This window comes from Mesitornis unicolor, unplaced genomic scaffold (genome assembly GCF_000695765.1).
Source record: "Mesitornis unicolor isolate BGI_N332 unplaced genomic scaffold, ASM69576v1 scaffold10582, whole genome shotgun sequence".
NCBI lineage: Eukaryota > Metazoa > Chordata > Aves > Mesitornithiformes > Mesitornithidae > Mesitornis > Mesitornis unicolor.
Window position 1 is genome coordinate 627 of NW_010168526.1, and position 23730 is coordinate 24356.

The following is a 23730-nucleotide window of genomic DNA, read 5'->3' on the forward strand; positions in this document are numbered from 1 at the left end:
GTGGACATCATTTCAGAAGGAAATAAAAGATTAACTTTTAAACTAAAGTCAAAAGGTAATGAAACTGAGGAATGACAAAAATTCTGTGCTGTGAAAACCTTGCCTCTTGGTCTGTCGAGTAGAGTTGAGGGTATGTTCATCAATGTGGTGATGTCTGTAAGAGTAGAAACTGATCTTTCTGTGGCTTTGTCTTAGTTTTACTACTTGCATAGATGTCTGGTTTATGTTTTCAGACTTACTTCAAGAATTCAGAGGGCCCGTGGAAAGCAGCAATTGATGCATTAAGGCGAAGAAACCAGGAGAACAGTCTAGGGCTCCAGCCACTGTTGCTAGGCACAGCTCAACCTCAGTCACGAAAAAGGGTAGGTTATAGGCCTAAGGAGAGCCTGGAACATGCCAAGCAGCTGTTTTCATTATAAATATTGGCAATTAATGGAAATCAGGCTTTATTTCAGCACTGGGAATGGTGGAGTAGCTATATAGACATGCAGCATTCCCGTTATAATGAAAGCATGGATGCTTTTTTTTTTTTGCAAAACAAGATCTTTTTCGGAGCACTGGTTACAAGTGCACTTGATTGCACTGGAAACAGAGCTATTCATGTTGTTTTTTTTTTCTACAGAAATGGAATGCCCAGTTGGTTATACCTGCAAGCAGTACAAACAGAAATAGTTTAGAAAAGAACAAGGAAAAGGGCTGTGTTGATTTGTACAGTACAAGTGTGTCTTTTCCAGTGGAGCAGCTGCAGACCTTTCCTCAGCTCCTACAAAATATCCACCGTCTAGAGGTGAGTTTCAGGAAGGTCTTGGGAAGATCATTGAACATTTTGAGAGATCAAATGATATTCCTGTATGCCCTGTTTATATGTGAATAGCGTATGGGCAACCTAGTTCTGACAGAGCATCTAGTCCTGCCCCAGGGTGATGAATGAGTCCTGGAAGTGGTCTTGCTGCTGGCAAAAGGATTGCACAACTCTGACAGAATGAGATTCTCAATACTAATGAGATTCTAAATACTGAATAGCTCTTTTTTTCCTTGATTTCTTTTGCAGTTTCCCTCCCAGATGGGTTCAGTGTTAACAAACCCTTTATTGCTTCACTATATGAATTGCATGAAAGATGAATCTGTTTACCTGAGGCTCTACTATTGGATGAGCCAGACTCTTCAGGAAGGTAGGATGTTAGTATTACCTTGCCTGGTAGGGAGGTAAACAATAGTCTCAGGCTTTTCATCTTTCAATAATGGTACTTTGCTAGTCAGATTCATAATGATAATCATGTAGCATTAGAACAACTACTGGAGGAAGACTGGATTTTGTTTCTAATTGTGCTTATTCTTGCTGTGCTCATACTCAAATACAGTATTCTTTCCTGTTTAGAGTGCACCTGGTGTGTGGCTGATAATAGCCAATGCGAAGAGGAATTCAAGGACTTCCTGGAAACTGTCTACAAGGCAGAGTGTTTCTTGCAGGTAAGTGCCTGTTTTGTGGAGGCCAAGCGACTCAGTCTTCCCTTGAAGTACTTTTGGAACTTACTTGTTTCCTGTAGTATCTCTGAGTAGTGACAGTGTCTCAAGTAAGAAAAACAGGTATTCCTATAGTGAGTCAATATTCTGGAGATGACCTGTTTTCTGCAGGAAAGATAATTTGAGAATGCTGTTGAGAATGATGATTTGAATGTCCTGGTGAATTGTATGGCAGGAAGAAGGTGTAAGCCTCTTTCTCCAGGGTAAAGTGAGCATGGCAAGGTGCAGGCGTATGAGACTATGTTCATCTTCTTTGTAGGAGGGATTTTCTTCTTGTGAAGAGTTCCTGTATAAAAGCCTTCCTCTCTGGGATGGCCAGTCCTGCCGATCACAAGTCCTCAAACTTGTGAGTTGGATCTCCCTCAGGAGCTTCTCTGGTACGTGTTGGGAGATCCTTTGGGTGAGGCTGAACAGTGTCTGATCTTGCAGGATAGAAATTGTGCACAGATATCATACTTTTTTCTCATTTGTTTCAGAAATGAAGTCACAACTCTGTGATCCCCTGGCACAGCTCTTCTTCACATCATCCATTTACTTTAAGGTAATTTAAGTGAGTACAGTGGCTGTTTACTTTTAGTTGATATTGCCATCTGCACTTGTGTCAGGTGTATCAGTCTGAGGGATTGTACAGGAGACTGTGCCCAAATGAGGGTAAAATATATACTTACAATATAACTTCTTTGGGAATTTGAGTGCCTTTAAGATAATTTCTTTTTTGACTGGATTTAAACAGAGGCACTGTAATTAAAAAAACTGATAGTACACAAGACAATAGTTTGTTTCATTTTATGTAACACATACATTCAGTTCAAGGGGACATGCAATTATCTCACTGCTCTTTGTGGTCCTGAGAAACTCTTGATATATTTCCTTGTGTATGTCAATTCTCATGGCATTTTTTTGTTTAGTAGTATTCACAGTTGTCTTTTCTCCCAGGTGATGGAGGACAGAACAAGGGGTAACGGCACCAAGCTGTGCCAAGGGAGGTTCAGGTTAGAGATAAGGAGGAAGTTCTTTACTGAGAGGGTCGTCAGAAGCTGGAACAGGCTGCCCAGGGAGGTGGTGGAGTCACCATCCCTGGATGGATTTAAAGAGCGGGTGGATGAGGTACTTAAGGATATGGTTTAGGGGGTAGACAGGAACGGTTGGACATGATGATCTCAGAGGTCTTTTCCAACCGAGCGATTCTGTGATTCTGTGACTTAAGTAACTTGTCATAAACCTGTTTTCTTTTTGCCTCTTGCAGTGCAGTGTTCTTGAGAGCCTGAAAGAGCTGCTGCAGAACTCGTTAATTTGGCACATGGTTCATCTGGATTCAGAGGCTGACTCTCAAGCCCATTCTTTGTAAGTCTGTCTGAAATAAATGCAATACAGTGTTCTGTGCATTATTCAGTAGTGCATTTAGATACACACTCTAGCCCTATTACCTAGCATAAAGATTGACTAGGACGTTAATAATGCTGCAATGTTTCTGCTATATCGTAACCTACCCTGTCAATCCTGTTCTTTATCTTTCGTTAAAAGTATTTCTATTGACACTGAAAATTGAAATGTCCAGAAGTCAAAATCTCTGTAACACTGACAACTGGGTCATGTTTGTAATAACAGTAACAATCTGCTACTGGATATATTGAAGAACAAATGCATGTTTGCTGAATGTTTGGTGGGGCAGAAGGATAAACTTTCATTTCTTTTTTGCCACTTTTCCTTTTTACCATTTGCAAAGAGGTGTATATATACCAATGTCCTGTCATGTCATTGCTGCAGAAACACCACCCTTTCTGGCCTAGTGAACGTGGTGGCTGAACTGATCCGCTTTGTTGGATGGATCTCCACTGTTGCATTGCGTTTGGAAAAAAATTCTACTTTCTTGCTGTACTTCATTCTGGATTTCTATGAGACCGTATGTATCCCATTCACTTTGGCTTTTTTTAAGGCTTTAAGGCTGTTTGCATGTTTTAAGCTAGAGCATTAAAGTGTCTTCACAATTTACAGAACTTTGTGCTTACATGCTGGAATGTTTCAAGTACTTGGTAGATCTACAGACTACAGCTGCTGCTGTTGTATCCATGGGCAGAACTAAATGAGCTGCTAGAAAGTGTTTGCTCTTAAGTCAAGAGGTGAACTGTGGAAGGGGAAGTAATAATGTGGCATAACATGCTTTTTTAATGCTAATTTATAGAAAAGAACCATGTTCAGATCAATTTCCTTAAATGTTCCTTTAAAAATGAAGGTCTTTCCTCTCCTTGTCCTGGGGACAAACTAAGCAGCAAATAGTTTTAAGACTATACTCCAGCTTCCTCACATCCTCTGTAGATGTGCTTACTGCCATGCAAACTGCAGTCATGCTGTTGTTGCTGCTACAATATGGATAAAACTGTGAAGAGTTGAGAAAACAATGATACTTCTGGGATCTACTTGTAACTAAAATGTCCATTAAAATGCACAAAACTAATGGCCAATGACGTTTGCCTAAGACTTGAAAAAAAGTAAATGCTCATTATATGGGAATATACAGAGAATCATACACCCTTTGATATATGATTATTGATGCTCTAGCAGACAACTAGGATTTGAAACTTTTCTTGACGTTTTACTTACGTATTTAGAACTCTAGAGATGTCTAAAATCATGCAGCTGAGATATTAAGTAAAGAGTCTAAATTTCTGAAAATACCAGTAATTCAATGTCCTGGTTTACTGGGACAGAAGGACTACAACACTATTTCATGGGAGCAAAGTGATAAGACTTTGTTAGAGGTTTCAGCTACAGGTTGGTATGTGATGCTCAAGGTCCTCAGTAGTCTTGAGATAAACAGATGCAGAGGCTGGGGGAAGTGGAAACCCAGGTGAGTTGACCCCAAACTGCCCCCAGGCTGACCAATTAATACTATTCCATACCATATATGTCACATTCACTATAAACTGGGGAGTTTGCTGAGGACAGCCCTCTTCTTCCTCATTCTTCTCTTTTCCATGGCTGACATCTCGAGAGGGACTTGTTTACCATCCGACCCCTGAGGCCTACTGTCCCACAGTGTTGGCTGAGTATAACTGTGTATTTTATAACTGAAGTTGATGGAGCTGGCTGGAATGCAGTGTCATGCTCTCTTCTGCTCTCAGACACTTTGGGATTTGTTAATGGCAGTAATAATCTGCCAGGATTTGCTTCATTCCTGCAGGTGTGCGACATGTATCTGAAGTACAATCTGCCTTTGTTGATAATGCCTCCTGCTGGAGTTTTCTACCCAGCACTTCTCAGCATGGATTCTGTCACCTTGAATCAGCTCTGCTACATTATGTACAGGTACCGCAAATGGTGTGGGCTGCAGGGACTCCTTGTCTTCTCTTTCAATCTTTTGGAAGTGAAATTACTTTGGTGTAAAATCTGAGATCTACTTTTTGGTACCATGCAAGGCAAAGGTGAAAGTTCCAGCTGTGCCCAGCTTTCATGATGCAGGGTTTTATAGCTGTAGTTCCTGCTCTTTTTTTCGGACTGTTATCCAAAACAGCAGGATTCTGACCCCTTTCCTAGTATTATTTCCATAGCTTTGATATGAGAAGGAAGGAGTTCCCATATTTTTCTGAGAGAATGTAAGTCAGCCAGCTGGAAGCACCAGTAGTTAATTATACAACTTCTCACTCCTGTGCTTTGACCACTAGACCTGAGCTTCTCCTTACAAATATTGTAATGTGCCGAGTAGGAAGCAATTCTGCCACCTCCAAACTCTGTGGAAATTTGGGACTGCCTTGTGCTGCCTGCAGGTCCAAAGTCAGCACTGTTCAGCTCTGCAGGATCCACCAACAGGGCTGCTGTTCTTGGCCTTGTTAGTTCCAGTGGTTGCCTCTGAGAAGAAGAGTAGCCAATTGCTCACAGCTGGCACAAGGATCTCCATGTGGCTTTTTCTCTAAGGAGTCTGCAGGGGAATTAACATGACAGAATGGTCTCTGGGAAATGAGAGGAGCCAGTGCTTATTATATAGAACAACTGTCAAGTTGCATTACTTCCGGTGGCTTCTGTTTCTCTGCTTAGTGAATGAGTCTCCCTTCTTAAAAATACACTGCATTTTTCTGTTGATTTTAAGGCTATATATAAATTCTTGTGTGTTGCCTTTATGAAAGTGACTGTCCCAGGCAAACCGATTGTGTCTTAATCATTTAAGAAATTAATATTACGGTGTTTCTCCCCACTCTGCCTGAGCAGGGTGGGTCTATGCCAAGTGATAAAGTCCCTTTGAATTCTTTTTCACATGTCTCTTTTTTTACCAGTAAAGTGTAATGATCTCTCTTGTGAAGGAAATAAGCTTTCTTAATACATTTCTCCAGCTTTTTTCAATGCTGGTAGACAATAAAAATTTACAGGTATCTAATGTTCTCTTTTGTGGTTTTTTTTTGTTTGTTTTTTTTTCAGGTATCGAACCAACTTGGTGGCTGCAAAAGAAAATGAGCGGAGTAAAAAGGTATTGCGGACAAATCTGCTATGTGCTAGAACAGACCTTAGCAAGGAGTTGGGTTGAACAGGGGGGAGGTGTTCTCATGACATTCTTTTAAGGACTGGAGGGAACACAAAACTGCTTCGAGGATGCAATTCGTTGATTTGTTTTCTTGTCCTTCAGAAAATACTGCAATTCAAGTTCAGTAGCCAGACATACCAAGAGTACAACCAGTACATAATAGCCATGGTGGGTTGTCTGTGGACTTCCAGTGCATTCCAGAAGGATAATCATCCTCAAGGTCTTGGTATGGATGATGAACTGCTGAAGAAAACTGGAGTGCAGGAATACAAAACCAGCTTTAACATTGTCTACCACCCAGCCATGATGGGCTACGCTCTTTGCTTTCTGCAGCAGGTAATGGTGTAGGCCAGCATTTTAACCTTTGGCAGCACCAGATGTGTTCTGTCTTGACAGTTTCTCTGGAGAAGTGTGTCTGTACTGGCTGACTTGTAGAGTCAACTGAGCTTTCAAAACCTGATATGACGTTCTGTGTTTGTGTTGGATCAGTGGTACAACTTGAATAGTCTTTGTTTACATGGTATGAAAGCATCACTGTAGCAGCTTTAGATGTGAATTTGTGATTATGATAGTTTTGTGGACAGAACTAAAATAGGTAAGTAGTGAAATAAGTGACTCATTCAACAAAAGCATCCCAATAGTGCATTCTGCCCCACAAAACACAGAACGTGACCTAAACATGTAAACTCCAGAAGGTCAAGAAATACATAGTTAAATTGTATACAGGTGTGCGTGGTAGACCTTTCAGTAGTGTTTTTTGGCTCTTGCAGTAGGTTTTGAGAACAGCTTATTAAAGAAGAAATACAAGTAGCTACTTCAAATACAGAAGTAAGCTAATATGGGGCTGTTTTGTGTTGTCTGGTACGAGTTCTGCCAGTAGTCGTCTCAGATTCCAGGTGCCGTCGTGTTCAGTGCAGCTAGTGGAGGGAGCAGCTTGCCAGAGTTGCTATCATTCCAAGATGTGCATGCTGCTCTGGGAAATCAGGTTTTGTAAGGGGTGCACGAAGATGTGGTTTTGTTGTGAGGAATGTGTTCCAGCTGTGGCTCCTGGAATGAAGTGAGGGAAACTTGAGGTTGAAGTTGAAGCAGAGAAGCTGGTTAGGAACACTTCACAGATTTGCCTTGGTTTATATAATCAGTGTCCTTTGTCTCTTACCACTGATTAAACCCAAGTGTTGTCTTTGCCAGCAGAGGCTATTTTATTTTTGTTATATATAACTTCTTTTCCTTGGTCTCTATCCTGTGGTAGCAGGATTAGTTTTTCATATCTTTTTTCTAGATCCTTTCTGTTCTGAGGCTTCCCGATTCCTCTTTGTAGCTTTTGTAAGCAAAAACCAACCAAACAAAAAAACACCACAAAAAACCAACCCAGAACCTTCTGGTAGAGATTTTATGCATTTTTCCTACTGTAGAACCAAGAAAGATTTTGTGCTTAACAGCTATCTAATTAACAGCTATCACAGACGTATCTTAAGACAGGAAAAAACATTTGGCTGCTGTGCCCTCTTCTCTGAAACACTTCAGCGCTGAGCACCAGAGGGCACTGCTCTGCAGCTCAGCCAGAGAACACAAGCAGTAATCCAAATGTCCATAGGTTGTCTCCTCTTGCTCTTTCTCGTTGTTGGGAATTACCTATCTAATGTTTTGAAGGGGCATCTTTTACACTGTCGAGACAATGGTTAAAGATACCTATGAATATTCTCTGTTGCTATCCAGTCATACTGCAGCACAAGACAAGAGTCTCCACATCACCTTGCCACGTGTGGACACTGTTGTTGAAAGCCCATTCTGAAGCATGATTAAAAATATCTGAATTTTTTTACACACCTGCAATTCCTGATTTAGGAAGGGGACTAAGCAGAGGCCTAGCAACTCTGGACATACTTTTTATCTGACTTGGTACTATTTTTATTCTCTCTCCTTAAGGCTTGGCCAGATGATACCACCTTCAACTTCAGTTTAATTAAGGTAAGATTTCATGTTTTAGTGAAGTGAAAACGGGCACTTTTCAGCAGCTATGTAGAAGGGGATGAGGTGATAATATTGACTAATTCCACAAGTGCTTTACAAGAATTTTGAAAGAAAATTCCAGCTGTAGACTTTGGCTCCTTTGATTTGTCTTAACAGGGCCAAACACAAGGACATCAACATCTGAGACTTTATGTATCTAGCCATCTGTGGGTAGTGGTCTGAGATTTGTATGTATTTCCTCCGCGAGTCAGTGCAGTATCAGGACAAGGCTGTTTGTTATTGTTCTCTGCGAGCTCCAGAAAAAGTTATATTAATTTCTATTATCAGTGAACTTAATGTTAAATTTCTGAGGTGGATGTGTAGCTTTGTTATAGCTTTGAACAGGGATCCTCCACTGAGCAAGTACAGTGGCAGTTGGTTTCCTTCCCTACAGCGTACTTCAAACCTGGTGTGGAGGAATCACTGTTAGTGATGGAAGGAAGGCTCTAATGCCCATGTTCATTTGGCTTCTGACATCTTCACTGTTGATCCAGTAGACTTTGCTCTTTTTAGATTTATAAACATCTTCAGTATTAAAAAAGATCAGTATTTGTCATGTTTTAAGCTAAGAATGTGTAATACATAAGTGAAAAGTTCGGGCATTTGGGAACAGGATGTGACCCTGTACACCTGTGGGTATTCACAGACTAGGATGGATGTTGTCAAACTGTGGTAGATATTTGCAGACATTTTCACAGTGGCCTAAGAAAGACACAAAGTTATGTCCTGTATAGCTGACTATACTTTCTGTTTTTATAGGGAAGGAACTGGTATCTGGAGTATCTCTATGCGCAAGGTTTAGAGGGCTTGAAGGTCTTCATTGAAAGCAGCATTAATCGTGTTTCGCAGGCCTCTCACAGTAAAGCTGGGAATGTGCAAGGGTGACCCTGGGAGTCACTGGAGCCTTTTTACCATCTGGAACAGGAAAGCAGAATATAATGGACTATGTCACTAATTCTTCCTTCCTCAGAGGAAAGAAATGGAGCAATTACCCTTGTCTGCATTTTTGTGCTGACGTCTATTTTAGGAAAGTGAAGACACGGAAGGAATGCTTCAGCTGGCTTGGTTCACTAACACTGAATTCCCTCTTGTCCCCGCTGAACTTCTCTGGTGTGAAGCTGCTGAGCATGTGTTATGTGTCATCCCCATTTTCCTCTGTTGGAGTATCTACTTCGATTGAGAAACAAACATTTTCCACCTCGAAACTGCGCTGAGCAGTGCTGCTTCATTTATAAGTAATGCTGATCCCTGACCTGCTTTGCCTTCGACAGTAGGTAATGAGAAACAACTTACTCAGCCTTTCAAGGATACTGTGTATGGACTGGATTGGAGCACTACATGTTTCCCAGTTCTCTATATACTGGCTTTTAACAGGCTGACCAAACTGAACTTCCTGAACTTCATTTTCATTCGGAAGCTTTGAAAACAGACTTTTTGCTAACGTTGTTTATAATGCTCTTTTAATGCAGCTGGGAAATGTGGTACTCAGTTGATGGTTTATTGATGATTTGAGCACTTGAACGATGTTGCCACCAGCTCACCATTTTTTATTAAGTGCAAATGTAGTTTTCCTTTTTGTGTCCTTAACTCTGTGTTGTATATTGTGTGTGTACGTATGTAAATTTTATATTCTGTGAAGTGTTTCCAACATGCCATTTTGAAGGAACTCTGCTACAAAATTTATCTTCTCATGTCGCTTCATTTTAACACTGAAGTTGGGAGAAGCTGAACTCAGGTCTCTAAAATTTGGGTGAACTTTATTTCACTGCTGTAAAAGGCAGTTGTAACCACTTGGAAGATGGGTCAGAATATACTGAATTTTGCATTATGAATCTGTACTTTGATCCAGTAAAGGAATCAGTCCTGAGAGTGACTCCAGAGTCACTAAGGATGTGTTTGGGTTTCTTCATCCTCTCAAAATGGTTCTAGGTCGAGTACCATACTTCTCAGCTCAAATAGTTGATCTGGTTAATATGCAGATGTATATTTATATGTATCTGTATTTATATGTGTGTATGTATTCTCTCCAGAGCATAAGATAGTAGACTTTGAAGGAGGGAGATTTCCAGAGAGATCTGCTTAGACTAAGGTTTTTCCCTTTCTTCTCCGGCTGTGTTATTGCAGCTAGTGTGAGTGCTGCTTGCTGATTTCTGTCAAGAGAAACAGATCTTCAAAAATCCAGATCCGATTTTCTCAGCAAGGTAAACACAAATCACAAGTTCCTCCAAGTGGATATGTTTCAAGATGTGGCCCTAACATATAGCCAGTTATATCTTGTACATATATATATACACACACACACGTGTATGTGTGTGTGTGTGTGCGTGTGCGTGTATACCTCCTTTAAAGGCTGATACTGCTGGTCTGGACCAGCTCGGCTCATTGGCTGAGGACTATTCCAACACCACTGGCTGGCAATCCCTACCAGAGTGTGGCCTGTTGTTTGTTAGACTCCTTAAAGGCTTCAGCGAAGAACCCAAGGAGGAGAGCTCTGTAACTCCACAGTTTTTTATAAGTTTTCTATGAAGCTACCTTTAGAAAGGTATTGGAAATGCTGGCACTTATGCTGAAAAGCCTGTGCACTGCATTCCTTAAGGACAATTTAATCCTTAGCTTTTGTCCTTACGCCATGCAGTTGTCTTCAGATGTTGACCAGACTTGTATGTCCACGTTGCTGCACTGGGATTGTGTACAGAAACAGGGCTGGAAGGATTCACAGCCCTAGGAATGTTGCTGCACTGCGATTGTGTACACGAACAGGGCTGGAAGGATTCACAGCCCTAGGAAAACATGAGGTGGAGACATGGGCCCAGTTATAGATCTGTTTATGGCAGGCTCATTCAGTGGCAGCAAATACAGAACATCTAGAGAAGTATTTACATATAGCCAGGAAGGCAGACTTGATGTTACCTGCTGCTGTCTGGAGTTTAGTAGAAGGAGCAGAGTAGTGCAGTGAGCCTGCCAGACTGGAAGGTGCTGCCAGAGGCTTCCTTTTGAGTATAGCCAGGAAGGCAGACTTGATGTTACCTGCTGCTGTTTGGAGTTTAGAAGGAGCAGAGTAGTGCAGTGCTCCTGCCAGACTGGAAGGTGCTGCCAGAGGCTTCATTTCGATTGTGAAAGGTGCCCACATTCTTAGAAGCATGTGTGATGCTTGTGAAGAGGCTTACAGCAGAATCCTTTAGGACATACTGAATGTTGTAGAGTCGTTGGTCCCTGACATCAGTTTTTCCCTTGGTTGAGAAAACAGAGAATTGTGTTGTAGAAGACTTGTTGCAGCATCACAGGTCTTCTGTTATACCCTCTGTTACGGAGGTCTTTAAACAAAGTGTGTACAACTTTGTCATTGGAGTTCACAAGCTGAATGCTCAGAAATAAAGTAACAAGACAGGTAACTTTGTTTTATTGTCAGCTTTCTTGGTCGAGATGGCTGTTTAAAATCCTTTCCATGCAGCAATGATGTGCCTGGTGTTACTGGGCATCGGAGATGACTTTTAGCCTCTTTGTGTGCCTTGGTAGCTCTTGTCGTCTTTCACATCTGGACAATTTTTCCTCTTTTTCTCTAAATATTTGACTTTACTGACGTTCTACTTGAATGGAAGAATGATCCCTTAGGAAGGAATGTGCTGCTGTACCTCTTGCTCTTGTTTTGGTCTCCAGTACTAGCTCTTGACCCTGTAATCACCATGGTAAATTTTGTAGACCATTTTCTGTTAAAAGCATACGCTCAAAGACTTGGCTGAGTACAGCATCTGCTCTGAGGGCTGAAATGGAGGTGGTCAAGACCCATCCATTTCCTGGTCAATGACAAATCTGTGACTTACCTCTGTACCCATTTCTGCCTGTTATAAGGCACTACTTGTATGTATACGCTATGAAGCTAACAGAAACAACTGTGATGTGGTACTGCTTGATAGGAAAAGTGCAGGATGAAAATTTCCATTAAGACTCAGTCGTGTTTTCAAAGAGGACCCTGGAATATTTAAGTTTAGGTCAGACCTGCAACCTCCCTTCAAGGGAATTATGTTCAACACGACTCACTAGAAAGGGTGTGCATGATTTGAAGTCACTTGTATCTGCTCTTGACTGTGTTTTTTCTCTCTAGAGGATGCTTTTTCAAGGTCCAAATTCCTACCATCAGCTGATCTCAAGGATTGCTAGTTTGTGTCCTGGCTCCTCCTGGGTACAAGTTGATGCCTTGCTCCAATTTCTGTCTGGCCTTGCTTCTCAGGAGGCTTCTACACGCTTTGGATTTAGGGGTTTTGTAATATTACAAGCAGGCCAGGGCAGTGGTCACTTCAGCTTAACCCCATCTGCAGCTTTTCTCGTAGCCTGTTTAATGCTTCCCTAAAGCAGGGCCTTTCCCTTTAGAGAAAACATCTCTGAGTGGGTATTAGGCAGGATTTCCAAGTAGAGGCCAGAATTCTGTCTGGGGTGAGCAGGCACTGCTCCACTAATTTCTAATGGATCTGTGCTGAGTTGCAGCAGCTGAACATCTGGTCCACAGCTCACAGAACCAAAGCCATTAACCCCTCCCCTGTCAGACACAGCAGGAGCACTGTGCATCTGAAAATGCAAGTGCCCTGGGCTAGAATTATTTTTCTAAAGCCATGTTTGCCTTGTGTTTCTGTTAATCGTGCCTTTGTGAGGAGAGACTCATTTGAGCATTTCTATGCATCAGGCTGTGTTGCCCTTTCAGAGAGAGCTTGCTCTGAGAGAGTTAATAATTTCAACCTGTTTTCAGCTGGAATGAAGAAACTGGCTCCTCTGTGTCCCTGCTTTCTATTCTCTTGTTGGCCTACTTCCCTCTGCTTGCATTTTGCATTCCTAATGCCATGAATAAATCAGGACCCAGGGATTTAGAAGGTGGTATAGCTGTAGCCACTCAGAAAATTGAACCTCTGAGGCTTGGACTGCAGCTCGAACGACTGCCAATCCGTGTGCTCCTGAACTCTTCTAATAACATTTAACTGGTACCAAAATAAAATTCACTTTGCCCTTTTTACATAATGTTTGGTTTTTGTGCTTCTACCTAGCACCTCCTTACTTGGAGGTGCTTTGTCTTTCAGTGAAGGCTCAGAAGCCTTTTAGGGCAGCCCAATTGCCTCATGGCTGCTGTGACAAAATGACTTATTCAAAATACACAAAGGAGAAAAGAATAAGGGCGACTGAGGGCTCTGCCTTGGTTCAGGGTCCATCTGTGGTTGTACATCCTCTGATAACTTGTCACTAACAACACGCGCTGGACTGCTGGACTTGTAGTGCTGTGGCTGCTGAGTGTGTGAGGCAGCTCTTGATGTGCTCTTTGGTCAGAGGGTACCTCCAGTCCAGGTGAAGGACAGCAGGCACTGGTAAAGCTTGCTCTGGAGGATGAATATCTTGAAAGAACAGAGTCTCCAAGTCTTTCCTTCCAGGCAAGAGGGTTTATGTTGTACCTCTGGCTTTCCCTGCTTTTTAGAATAGAAATAATGGTTTAGGTCTGATGATGGTTTGATTTCACCAAACTTTGCTTTTGACAAAGAAGGTCTTTTATGACCTTCCTAGCGTATGGTGACGTGGTTTTCAGTCCAGGATTCTTGAGACCTGCATTTAGCTGTTACACCTGCCCGAGTAACTCCCAAGTAATTCTAGTTGGCAAGGGAGGTATTGAAGTACATAAATAATGTTCATTAAAGTGCATATCTTGTGATGCTGCTGCATTTCTCTGCTTCTCGGCTTCCTGTCCTGTAGGAGTAAAAAGTCTGCGTAGCAGAAGGTAAGATTGTTTAAAAATGCCTTAATTATTTTGGCATCCAGTTTCTATTTTCAGGCTCACTACAGTCTTGCACAAGCGTAGAAACTGAAACAGTTGGTCTTCATAAAAAGCTGCAGATACCTTCCACAGGCCCTAAATACAATTTTAACCTTGACAGCATTTAGAAATCTGTAGTCTCAGACGTGATTCTGTGCTGCAGCCCAATGAGTGAACGTGCATCAGGTGAGCTTTGGTACCTGCCAAAAATGACAGTTCAGGTGATGGGGTATTGAGTCACTGTAATGTGGCTGAGCTCCTGAGCCCCAGGCACTGGGGTTTAGGTGCAAATCGCAACAGATGCTTTTGAAAATTTTATCCTCTGCCAAATCATTCGGGCTCTTTAAAGAAATACGCTTCTTGTCTGTATGTATATTTTTATATGCTGCTGTATCCCCGTGCAGTCTGAGGTGCTCGTGCTGCCTGTAAGTCCCAATGGTGATCTCTGCAGGAGGAGGCTGCTCTCTGCAGGTTTTCTCCCAGCCCTCTCCCCAGAGTCTCCAGGCCCGCACTATTCCCATCATGGTTTGTCGTGCACGGATCACTAAGCAGCTTCCTTTCTCTTAGGGCACCTCTGTTCTGTGTCGAAGTGAATCTTCGGCAGCCCCTGTGCGATAGCTTTCCTGCTCCTTTGTATGCACGGCCCAGTAAGTCAGGAGGGGGATGGAAAGCACATTGTAAATGTGTTGACAGCTTTTGAAGAATGAAATGGCCCCTGAAAACCGCCTGCCTGCCTTCCCCGTCTCTCCTTCATGTTTTTGCTTGCTTTTTTACCGCTTTCGCCTTTCTCTTTTCTAAAAAAAACTTTTACGCTCTTTCGACACCCACCCCTCATTCTTTTGGTGCTCATTGCTCTGAAAAGATTTTCTCTCTCCCCTGTAGCCCTTATTTCTCATTTGGGGGGCACTGTTTCAATTCTCATGTGGGAACAAATGAAAAGGGGGGTTCGTTCTGTTTCTGAGTGCATGTCAGCTGTATTTCTCATGTGGGGGGCACTGTTTCAATTCTCATGCGGGAACAAATGAAAAGGGGTGTTCGTTCTGTTTCTGAGTGCATGTCAGCTGTCTCCTCGCATTGGTTCTCTGCCTGTTCTCTCTCACCCCAGGTACCGTGCTTTCAGAGATATCCTGCTGTCTTTCTAAGCGCTTTCAGCGGGGTAGGATCTGTGCTTGGAAGATTTTTGTGGTGGGGGGCACTGTTTCAATTCTCATGCGGGAACAAATGAAAAGGGGTGTTCGTTCTGTTTCTGAGTGCATGTCAGCTGTCTCCTCGCATTGGTTCTCTGCCTGTTCTCTCTCACCCCAGGTACCGTGCTTTCAGAGATATCCTGCTGTCTTTCTAAGCGCTTTCAGCGGGGTAGGATCTGTGCTTGGAAGATTTTTGTGCTTATTGATGCTAGCAAGGAAGATGCAGTTATTTACTTGACATCAGTTATTTAAACAAAAAGTGGAACAGGATGGTATAATAGCTGGGCAACCACCCTTAGATTCTTCTCAAGCTGAATTTAGGGCCCCTAATTCTGGTTTTGTTCCTTGTTGAAAAAAGGCTCTTTGTGCTCCACTCACAAGTGTGCTTGCCTGTCTAATGTGCTGGAATTGATGGGCAGGTCTGTCCCTTTGTGCCAGAGCCCTTCAGGCTTTCTCTTTGCAGGTAGACCCTGCACAACCACTGAGATCAATGGTCCTGTACCAAAGCCGACTTCCTGCTGATACAGACGGCTGTGAGAGCTCAGTCTGTTCTGTTACTTCAGTTAGGAGGAGATCCAGATGAGGGAGCTCTGTGTCTCAGGGAAACAGGGATTTGCAGGCTCTTGGGGGGAAATAGGATTTCTTCAAGCCATGAGGGAGCTTGTCTGGGCTTAAACCCTTCTTCAGCTGCTGGATCCACAAGGACACCGATGGTGTATTGCTCTAGGAAAAATGCTCTCTTTGGTCTCTTCTTGCATTCTCCTTTTAGGAAGGATGCTCTTTCAGTCAATGAAAACTGACTGTTCTCAATGTTTAGCTCTGTTTGGGGGGAGATAGGATTTCTTCAAATCCATTCTTCAGCCATGAGGGACCTTGTCCGGGCTTAAACCCTTCTTCAGCTGCTGGATCCACAAGGACACCGATGGTGTATTGCTCTAGGAAAAATGCTCTCTTTGGTCTCTTCTTGCATTCTCCTTTTAGGAAGGATGCTCTTTCAGTCAATGAAAACTGACTGTTCTCAATGTTTAGCTCTGTTCTTTAGGTGTTTGGGGTGTGGAGGCTGTTAGGATATCAATGACTTGTTCCTGCACGCAGGAACTTCACAACCTCCAGCTGCTTCTCCAGCACTGGTTTGAGAATTAGGCTCATCAGGCTTCGCCAGCTGCTTCTCTACTCAAAACACCATGTGGGTTCCTCACCAGAGGTTGCTTGACAAAATGCCATACAGCACTTTGTGCAAGGCAAAGATCTGAATACAGGTGTATGAACATGTTCTAAACCTGCTGCCTTCCTTGCTGTACCATCTACATTCTAGGTTCCCAGGTAAAGTATCATTCTCTAAAATACTTTAATTGGGATAAATTGATAAATTTGAGCTTTACTCGGAAAGGGAAAGACTAGCAAAGTTTCCAAAGGATGGTAACAACACCTCATCTTCTGTGCAAGAGGGAACGGGATCCTCCTTTTTTTGGAGATGTGAGATTTCAAAGGAGGGAAGTTGCAGTGTTTGAAGAAGAGAGACGGTGCGCATTTTGGGAAGCAATTCTTGGAAGAGGAAGTTAATGGGTGGGAGATTATGGGAAGCAAAAAATGTAGAAGTAATAGCCTTTAGCTGTATCGACACCTGAAGTATTGTGTTGAAAAGGCAAGTGTTAGAATTTCAGTTAATGCTTTTTTTGGTTGGTAATGCAAGATAATCAGTGTTATGGATGTTCCAGTTTAAGAGTGGTTTGGCCAAATTAATATTGATTTCGAATAAAGAGAAAGTAATAGAGACTTTAGGGTCAGGCCAGGCACAGCCCTTACTTCTAGCTTTCTAAAATTTTCAGACTAAAAATACTGTCAGTACATCTCCATATGGCACAGTTTTCACCAGTCATTTTCAGCAAATGCATTTGTATTCAGGATATTCTGCATACTGTGACTTTGTGTGTTTAGTCAGTGTAGCTGATTCTGATTTCCCAAGTGTAAACTGGAATCTGTTTCAATGATTTAAATTTATTGAAACTCGTGTTTTTAAAGGGAGTGATGCTGATGTCAATCAAACCTGATTGCTATTTCATGTTCATGCCTTATAAAACCCAGCTTGATTTTTGTCTGTTGTATGTTTGTACACTGTCTTAGCATTACGCATATTGAGATGTCCCTGTTGTGTAGGCAGAGATTCTTAGTTTTGCTAACAAGGTACATATTTACCATTTAGTAAAACATAAAATGTCTGAAATATTTTGTTAGGGGAAAGGCATCCGTTAGATACCACTGTGTCTTCTGGAAGCTGGGCTCTTGATGTTCCTTGGGAGATTTTTTTGGATTAAATTCTCTTCAGAACCCAAAGCACACCAAATTTAGCAACCCGTCTCATGAACCTTCCCATACACTTGAAAATGTGTAGTGCTTACGTGAAAGGCTGTATTTATGACAGATCTGAGTTTGTCTCCCTGATTTCCTCTGAGTTCTGAATTGCTCAGCTGTTTGTCCTAATTATATCCTTAAAACAGAAGGTACCGGGGGACTTGGGAAGATGCTCCCAGCCATGGAAGCAACTCTTTTACCCGAGATTCTGGTTTGTCTCAAAATTTAAGCTAAACTGACACAAGAGATTTTTTCATTGCTGCTGCGTTTTGCTGTCCCTAAACCATCAATAATTTAGGATGCATGTACTGCAAAGCACCTTGGTTTTGTGGTCTGTGCTGTCTGTTAATATCTCTGTGCTGATGTGTGTCTTGTGTGTGTGTAACTGGGCTTAATGTGTATTCGCTTTGTTTAGCCGTGTTGTCATGTCCTTTACAGATACCGCTGGTGACAGATGGGTGATGCAGTTGGATTTGGTCATGTCTGCCTGTAGAATGTTTGGAGTTGCCTGGACAGCCCATCTAGCATTCTGTTCCCCCCTCCCCTTACTTAACCTAGGACATATTATTTGTATGTGTGTAGACATGTACAAAAATAGCCCAGCAGAGACTCTGCTCATTTCTGTCATCTTATCCATATCTATTTTTTTGGTCTAAACACTGCTTTTCAGAATGAGTTTTGTTGCATTAGTACAGCTGTTGTGGAAGCAGAAGCTATTGAAGAAGCTTTTAAAAGCAGAAGGTGTGTGGAACGAGTACATATTCTTGAGTTGGTGCTCAAAGTATTCAGCACTGCTCCTTCTGGAACCAGCTACAGGGAGGTTGCTATTTAAAAATCTTTTTTCAGTGTAGTTACAAGAGGTTTATGTGCATCTTGCCTCACTGTGTGCTGATGGGCTTTGCTCCTGACTCCTGGTTCACCCATCTAGGATTAAAGGAGGGATTCTTTGGGGTCAGCCTGGAGGTCTTCACTGTTACCGCTGCAAGGATCACACCGGTTTCTTGAGGACTCCCTGTTGTGAAAAACAGGGAAATAAATCCGGTCTTGTGAGGCCGGCACTGAATATGTGACAGACGCAAGCCGGGAAACAAATAGTAATCGTTTATTTACAGCAACATTTACAGGTTCTTTTGGATTGCCAGTGATAAACTGAAAAGCTACAGGTACAGTAAAGGTTGTATAACTAATATAATACCAACAACAACACACTATGAAACACAAACACCATCAACAACAACTTGTCCACAGTAAGCCTGGCTGCCTGGCAAATAAACAAGCCCGTTCAAACAGAAATACAGTGGGGCAAAACCAAGAATACACTCAGGGAAACCTAGAAATGAACCTGAGGAGGAAATATATATGAAATACACTCAGGGAATATGAACCCGAGGAGGAAATATATCACTCAGTGTTACCTGAGGTAAATAATCTTGCCCACAAGGTGACCTGAGTGGTGGGGGTGGAGAGGGAGCAAATTCTTTAATCCATCCAGTCACTGGTATGGTTCTGAGTTCATCCTGTCCACCCAGGTAAGGGTTCCCGTGTAAGTTATCTTGGCCAGCATTCCCACCAAGGGGGAAGGTTCTCATCACTCCATGGCTGGAGAAGTAACTCCCCCTTTCTAGCATGAATCTTAGGGGTTTTATCCCCCGATGTATGTGACAGCAGGCAGGAGTGTGCCTGAGTGGATTAGACCACTTGGGGTGTTCGTCTTTAGCAGTGTTTCCCCTTATCTTTTGTTATTCATGGGTGACATTCCCTTCTGTATGCTCTATCGTTTGCATATCCTTGTATTGTCATGGTCCCTTGAAGCCAGACAGAAATCCTCCAGCTTACCTTTGTTTCACTTTTAGGCAATTTAATAGTGGTTTGATTGGGACTCGGGATATTATTTGTTGGGGGATTTCAAGGCTTAGCTCAGGTTTCGGTTCTTTGAATGATGCAACACTGCCCTGTTTAGTTTTGCTCAGGGCTGAGCTATCTACACAGCTCCCCATGGGTTGTCTCTGCAGAGACAGAGCCTCAAGGCTGAGTTGCTCCTGCAACCCCCCACGAGTCGCCTGGTGCACTGGACACTACTGAAACCTGTTTTAAACTATGAGCCAGACCGATCCTTACACTCCCTCAAATGTACTTTACTGAAGATCAATTATACTTTGACCGCCTTCTCCAGGTTTAAATTGATGACCCAGAAAAGCTTCTGATCTGTTCATATCCATCTTCCAGCAATGGCGTGGGATTAGAAAGTTCTGTTCTTCGGGTTCCAACACCGTAAGGTAGACCTGGCCCTCCCTCCTCACTGGTCACAGCAGTGGGCAACCGAGTTGGGTTGGGTGCTGCTGCTCCATGCGACGTTTCTGTCCGCACCACTCGGTAGTTTCCAGTTTTGTTTTCCGTTGCTGTGAAAGAGGTGTCTTGGCAAGAGGTGATTTTCGGAAATGCAGTGGAATTGTGAGCTGTTGGCTCCCAATGAGCTAATATAATCTGCATTTTGAGGTACACCCAACCTGCTGCTTGTGGGGAATAATTGTATGAAAATGGGCAACCTTTATAAAACAGCGGTGACATTTCTGTAGAACATGACTGCATGACTTGATAATTAACATCTTTACTCTGTCAGCTCCGGGGAAAGAAGGGCTAAGTCTCATTAAAGGTTGTTCTGACAAGGACCAGGAAGGTCATGTTTTCCAAATTTTAATTTTCCAAGGGAGATGCTGAGACAGTCTAGTGGCTAAAGCACGGGTCTGGGATCAGATTTGAATCCTTTTTCTGACCAAATCATTTAACTCAATTTCTTTTTGTGTAATATGTGACTAAACCACTGACATCTTGAGCAGTTTGAAATCCTTGGGTGGAGTGACCTGAAGAACTCCAAACTATTTGTTATATATGGACTGAAATCCCAGCTCTGCTTGTGTCCTCAGCCAAGTTAGTAGCTCAAATCCTCCTGTTTCTCCTGATCTGCCACTAGATACCCTGACCTTTAAAAAATCTTGGATCAGGATTTCTCTGCAGCTTGGAGAATTGGCACTTTTACTTGTTTTTCTTTTCTAAGAAGAATAGGAAGCATATCCAAAATTAAGCAATTATCCTATTTTTGCTCTTGAACTTTAATTTAAAAATGGGCTATTTTAAAGTTATTAAATCTTATGCCAGACACCCAAATTGCGGTTAAGAAAGGAGGTGAATGTGTCTGGCATTTTCCAGCACATGCATGGCCGTATCTAACCCAAAATGAGAGTCACCAGTCCTGAAAGGTGGCGGGGAGATGCCGGCAGCCAGCGGGAAGCGTGTCTGCGCCCAGCAGCCTGTGTCAGGTCTCCGGAGGTCAGATCGCAGTGCCTTTTGTGCGTTTGTATTTCCCCCCCTCCCTTTTCTTTCTCCTTCTCCAAGTGTATTTTGTCTCCTCCTCCTCCTCCTCCTCTGCGTGTGTCTTTCTTCACATCCCCACTCTTCTCCCTCCCCTCCTCTGGATCGATCGCGGGCCGAGGAGACCTCCGAAGGGCCAGGCGCTTGGTTGGGATCGTCCTTGTTCCTCCTGCGTTTTTGGTTTTTTTCCGAGTCAAGGGTATCTCTTTGCAGGCTTTGGAGAGATGCTGTTACTCCTGGTGATGTGATTGCATAGCAACACAGCAGCGCGGGGTGGTGGAGGGGGAGACGGCAGCTCTAGCCTCAGCATGCATCCCTGTCACAGGGACTCCTTTGCTGATTCACAGAGGCAGCAGCCCCGCTCCCCGTTCCTGAAGCCCGGCGGACGCTGCCCCCTCGTCTCAGACCTGGTGGATTCGGAAGGTAGGCCATGACAAAATTTGTTTCGCGTTCGGATCCTTGCTGGGCTGGAAACAGGGGAAAAACCGACAGGCGGTTAACCTCGGAAATCTGCTCATTTGGGCGTGTGTGCATGTGTGTGTCCCTTCACAGAAAAACTGTCCATGTATATGCGAGTGAGGAAACTTGCAGAGAAGAAAAGAAGGGTGCTGGGGGTACACCGTGGGAGCAAGAGCAGTGGCCAAGTCCATTTCTATAAGGGAGAGGCTGGGGACCAGTAAGTGATGCGGCTTCCCAAGGCAAACGATAGTAGCTGGCATCCTGATTTCACCCTCTTTGATTCTCTGCACACTGAAGGTTTATTTACCCCGGCAGTGTTTTTGCTTGAGCTGAAGGACTGCTCCCGGCAGGGTGTGTGGTTGCCTTCTAGCATCCTCCTGGGAGGACAGCAGGACAAGGCAGGGACTTGAATATGTCTCGAGTAGTAGGCTGGGATCAGGCTCTAGTCCCAGCTCTGCCCCTTTCATTCACTACCTTGCCCAGTCCAGCCTTGCTCCTTTTTGTGTCCACCCTCCCCTCCCCCAGCTTCTCCCCAGTCCCTTTCACTTCTCCTTCCTCCTCCTCTCTCAAGGCCTCGTATTGCCATTGCTGACCTTCCCTTTGATGCAGGCAGTGCTGACCGGCTGCAGAGCCACCCCGCCGTGGGCACGGGACCTTTCCTGCTCCCCAGAGCTCAGCACTCTGCTTCCTTCGTCATGCCAGGACAGGCTGGGCAGTGGGTCACCGAGATTTAGTGCCGCTTTGCACAAGAGATTATTACTGGTCCCCTTGGTCTTCCCTCCGGCACGGCGTGGCACAGAGCTCCACTGGTGGATTTGCCAGCATTGTATTCATGAGGTCTCGATGCTGAGGTTGCCTGTGTGCAGTGACAGCGGTGTGGAGCAATTACTCCCACACTTTTAAATGCCACATTGTTTGTGGGAAAAGCCAATGTTTGTTTGAGTTTTGTTTTTTTGCGCTGAAAAATAAAAAACTCTGGTCAGATCTTTGTCAGTCTGTGCCCTAACCCGAGGTCCTTCACACCTCCTCTCCTGTGGCTCACCGATCTCTCTGCAGCTGTGAGAGTTCTTGCTCGATTATTCTCTTTAATGGCCTTTATAGACAGACCATGGTACCCTACAGCATCCCGCTTTGCAAAGTCCCAGCTCCGAGTCTCAGTGGCACCAGGAGGGTTTCCCTTCTCCTGGCAGCCATGCATAGCACGTGCTGGCCATGGCTCTGGTGCCACCTCGCATCCTCTCCCGCCAGTTCCCCATGCTTAAAGTGGCTTTCTCTGCTGCTGTGGGACTTTGCCAGGCTCTGGTGACAACAAACATGTGGTGGCACTTCAGAAAGGGACCAGCCTATAGACCTGCAACTTCAAACTATCTTATTCTGCAACGCTGTGTGCAGGGACGTGGTGCTTGGAGTTGGTGCTATGGAGTTGATGCTGTGTTCGTGTCCTTTTTGTTAATTGAAGAAATTAAGATGAGGACCATCTCCCTCTGGATTAATACCTGAGATAGACCAATCCTACTTGCTAGAATTGGCCATGAATGAGGTTGCTCAGGTTGGAGTGACTCTTTCCAAAACTAAACAGTGAGATTAGGAAGGGATTAAATGACTGGGTTCAAACAACGGTCCCGAGTTCTGAAGTAATATGGTGAATTTCTGATTATAATACTATCTTGAGAAATATAATCAAGACCTCCTCTTTAGGCTGGATGCCTATGATACAAGCATGAAAGAGAAATTGTAAGTCTCGTGAAACATGACATACTGACCAGAAAGAGTTCAGTCTTCAAAAAAACCTCATTTTCATAGGTGTATAAAGATGAAACTGAGCCTTTCAGAATTGAGCCAAAATAGCTTCATCCCATTTTCCTTTGCTGTTTCCCATAACATAAGAATAAGGTTGCTCTGATGCATCCCAAGAAAGGAAAGGAAATGTAAGTTCATGTGGCAAAAAGCCTGTTTATGAAATGTACGGCCTCAGAAGGCCAGAGATCCCAGTCTGTAGCTGGGAGATGGTTATAAAGACAGGCTTGGTGGGAATGTCCGAAAAAGAGAAATACATATCAGTTTGACATGGAGAATAAGAAACAAAGCATGGAGGAAGCCAAAGGTTAGCACAGCATCACCTTGGCCATCGCTGAGGTTCTTGCAGGAGATGGAAAAAGATAGGATTCAGAACTTTTAGTGGGTTTAAATAGGCTGGTTTCAGGACTACAGAATACAACCGAGGCGCTGAAGTATTCAGCCCAAGTTTTATGGTTGATGCCACTTTCTTTCAGTCATTAGAGAGGTTATTGTCTCCCCGCTGTCCCTTTTGGGAGGTTAGAGGATGTTGTCTGTCAGGGTCTATCAGACAGCAACGTCTCTGTGTCCAGCACAGCAGGGCTGTGTGTTTACAGATGGGTCCTCAAAGTGCTTGGGTAATTATTTGTAGTACTCGTCTAATCAAAGGAGGAGGAGAAGACATGAGAAGAATTCCTGGGAAAAGGGAATTTTGGAGAGCAGCTTAAAACCCAGCTGGGAGTCTGAAACAG

At 43.4% G+C, this 23730-nt stretch overlaps 1 protein-coding gene across 1 annotated transcript; it reads left to right on the forward strand.

Moving 5' to 3' along the window:
* Positions 1–233: 233 nt before the first annotated feature.
* Positions 234–8932, forward strand: CENPI (centromere protein I; the record flags this gene model as incomplete). Its single annotated transcript, XM_010179045.1, has 13 exons — positions 234–362; positions 623–787; positions 1052–1172; positions 1379–1470; positions 1784–1901; positions 2001–2065; positions 2771–2868; positions 3292–3427; positions 4706–4830; positions 5935–5983; positions 6140–6373; positions 7964–8005; positions 8807–8932. Coding segments are annotated over 13 exons (1500 nt in total), but the record flags the coding sequence as incomplete, so codon positions are not given.
* Between the last annotated feature and the right edge of the window lie 14798 nt (positions 8933–23730).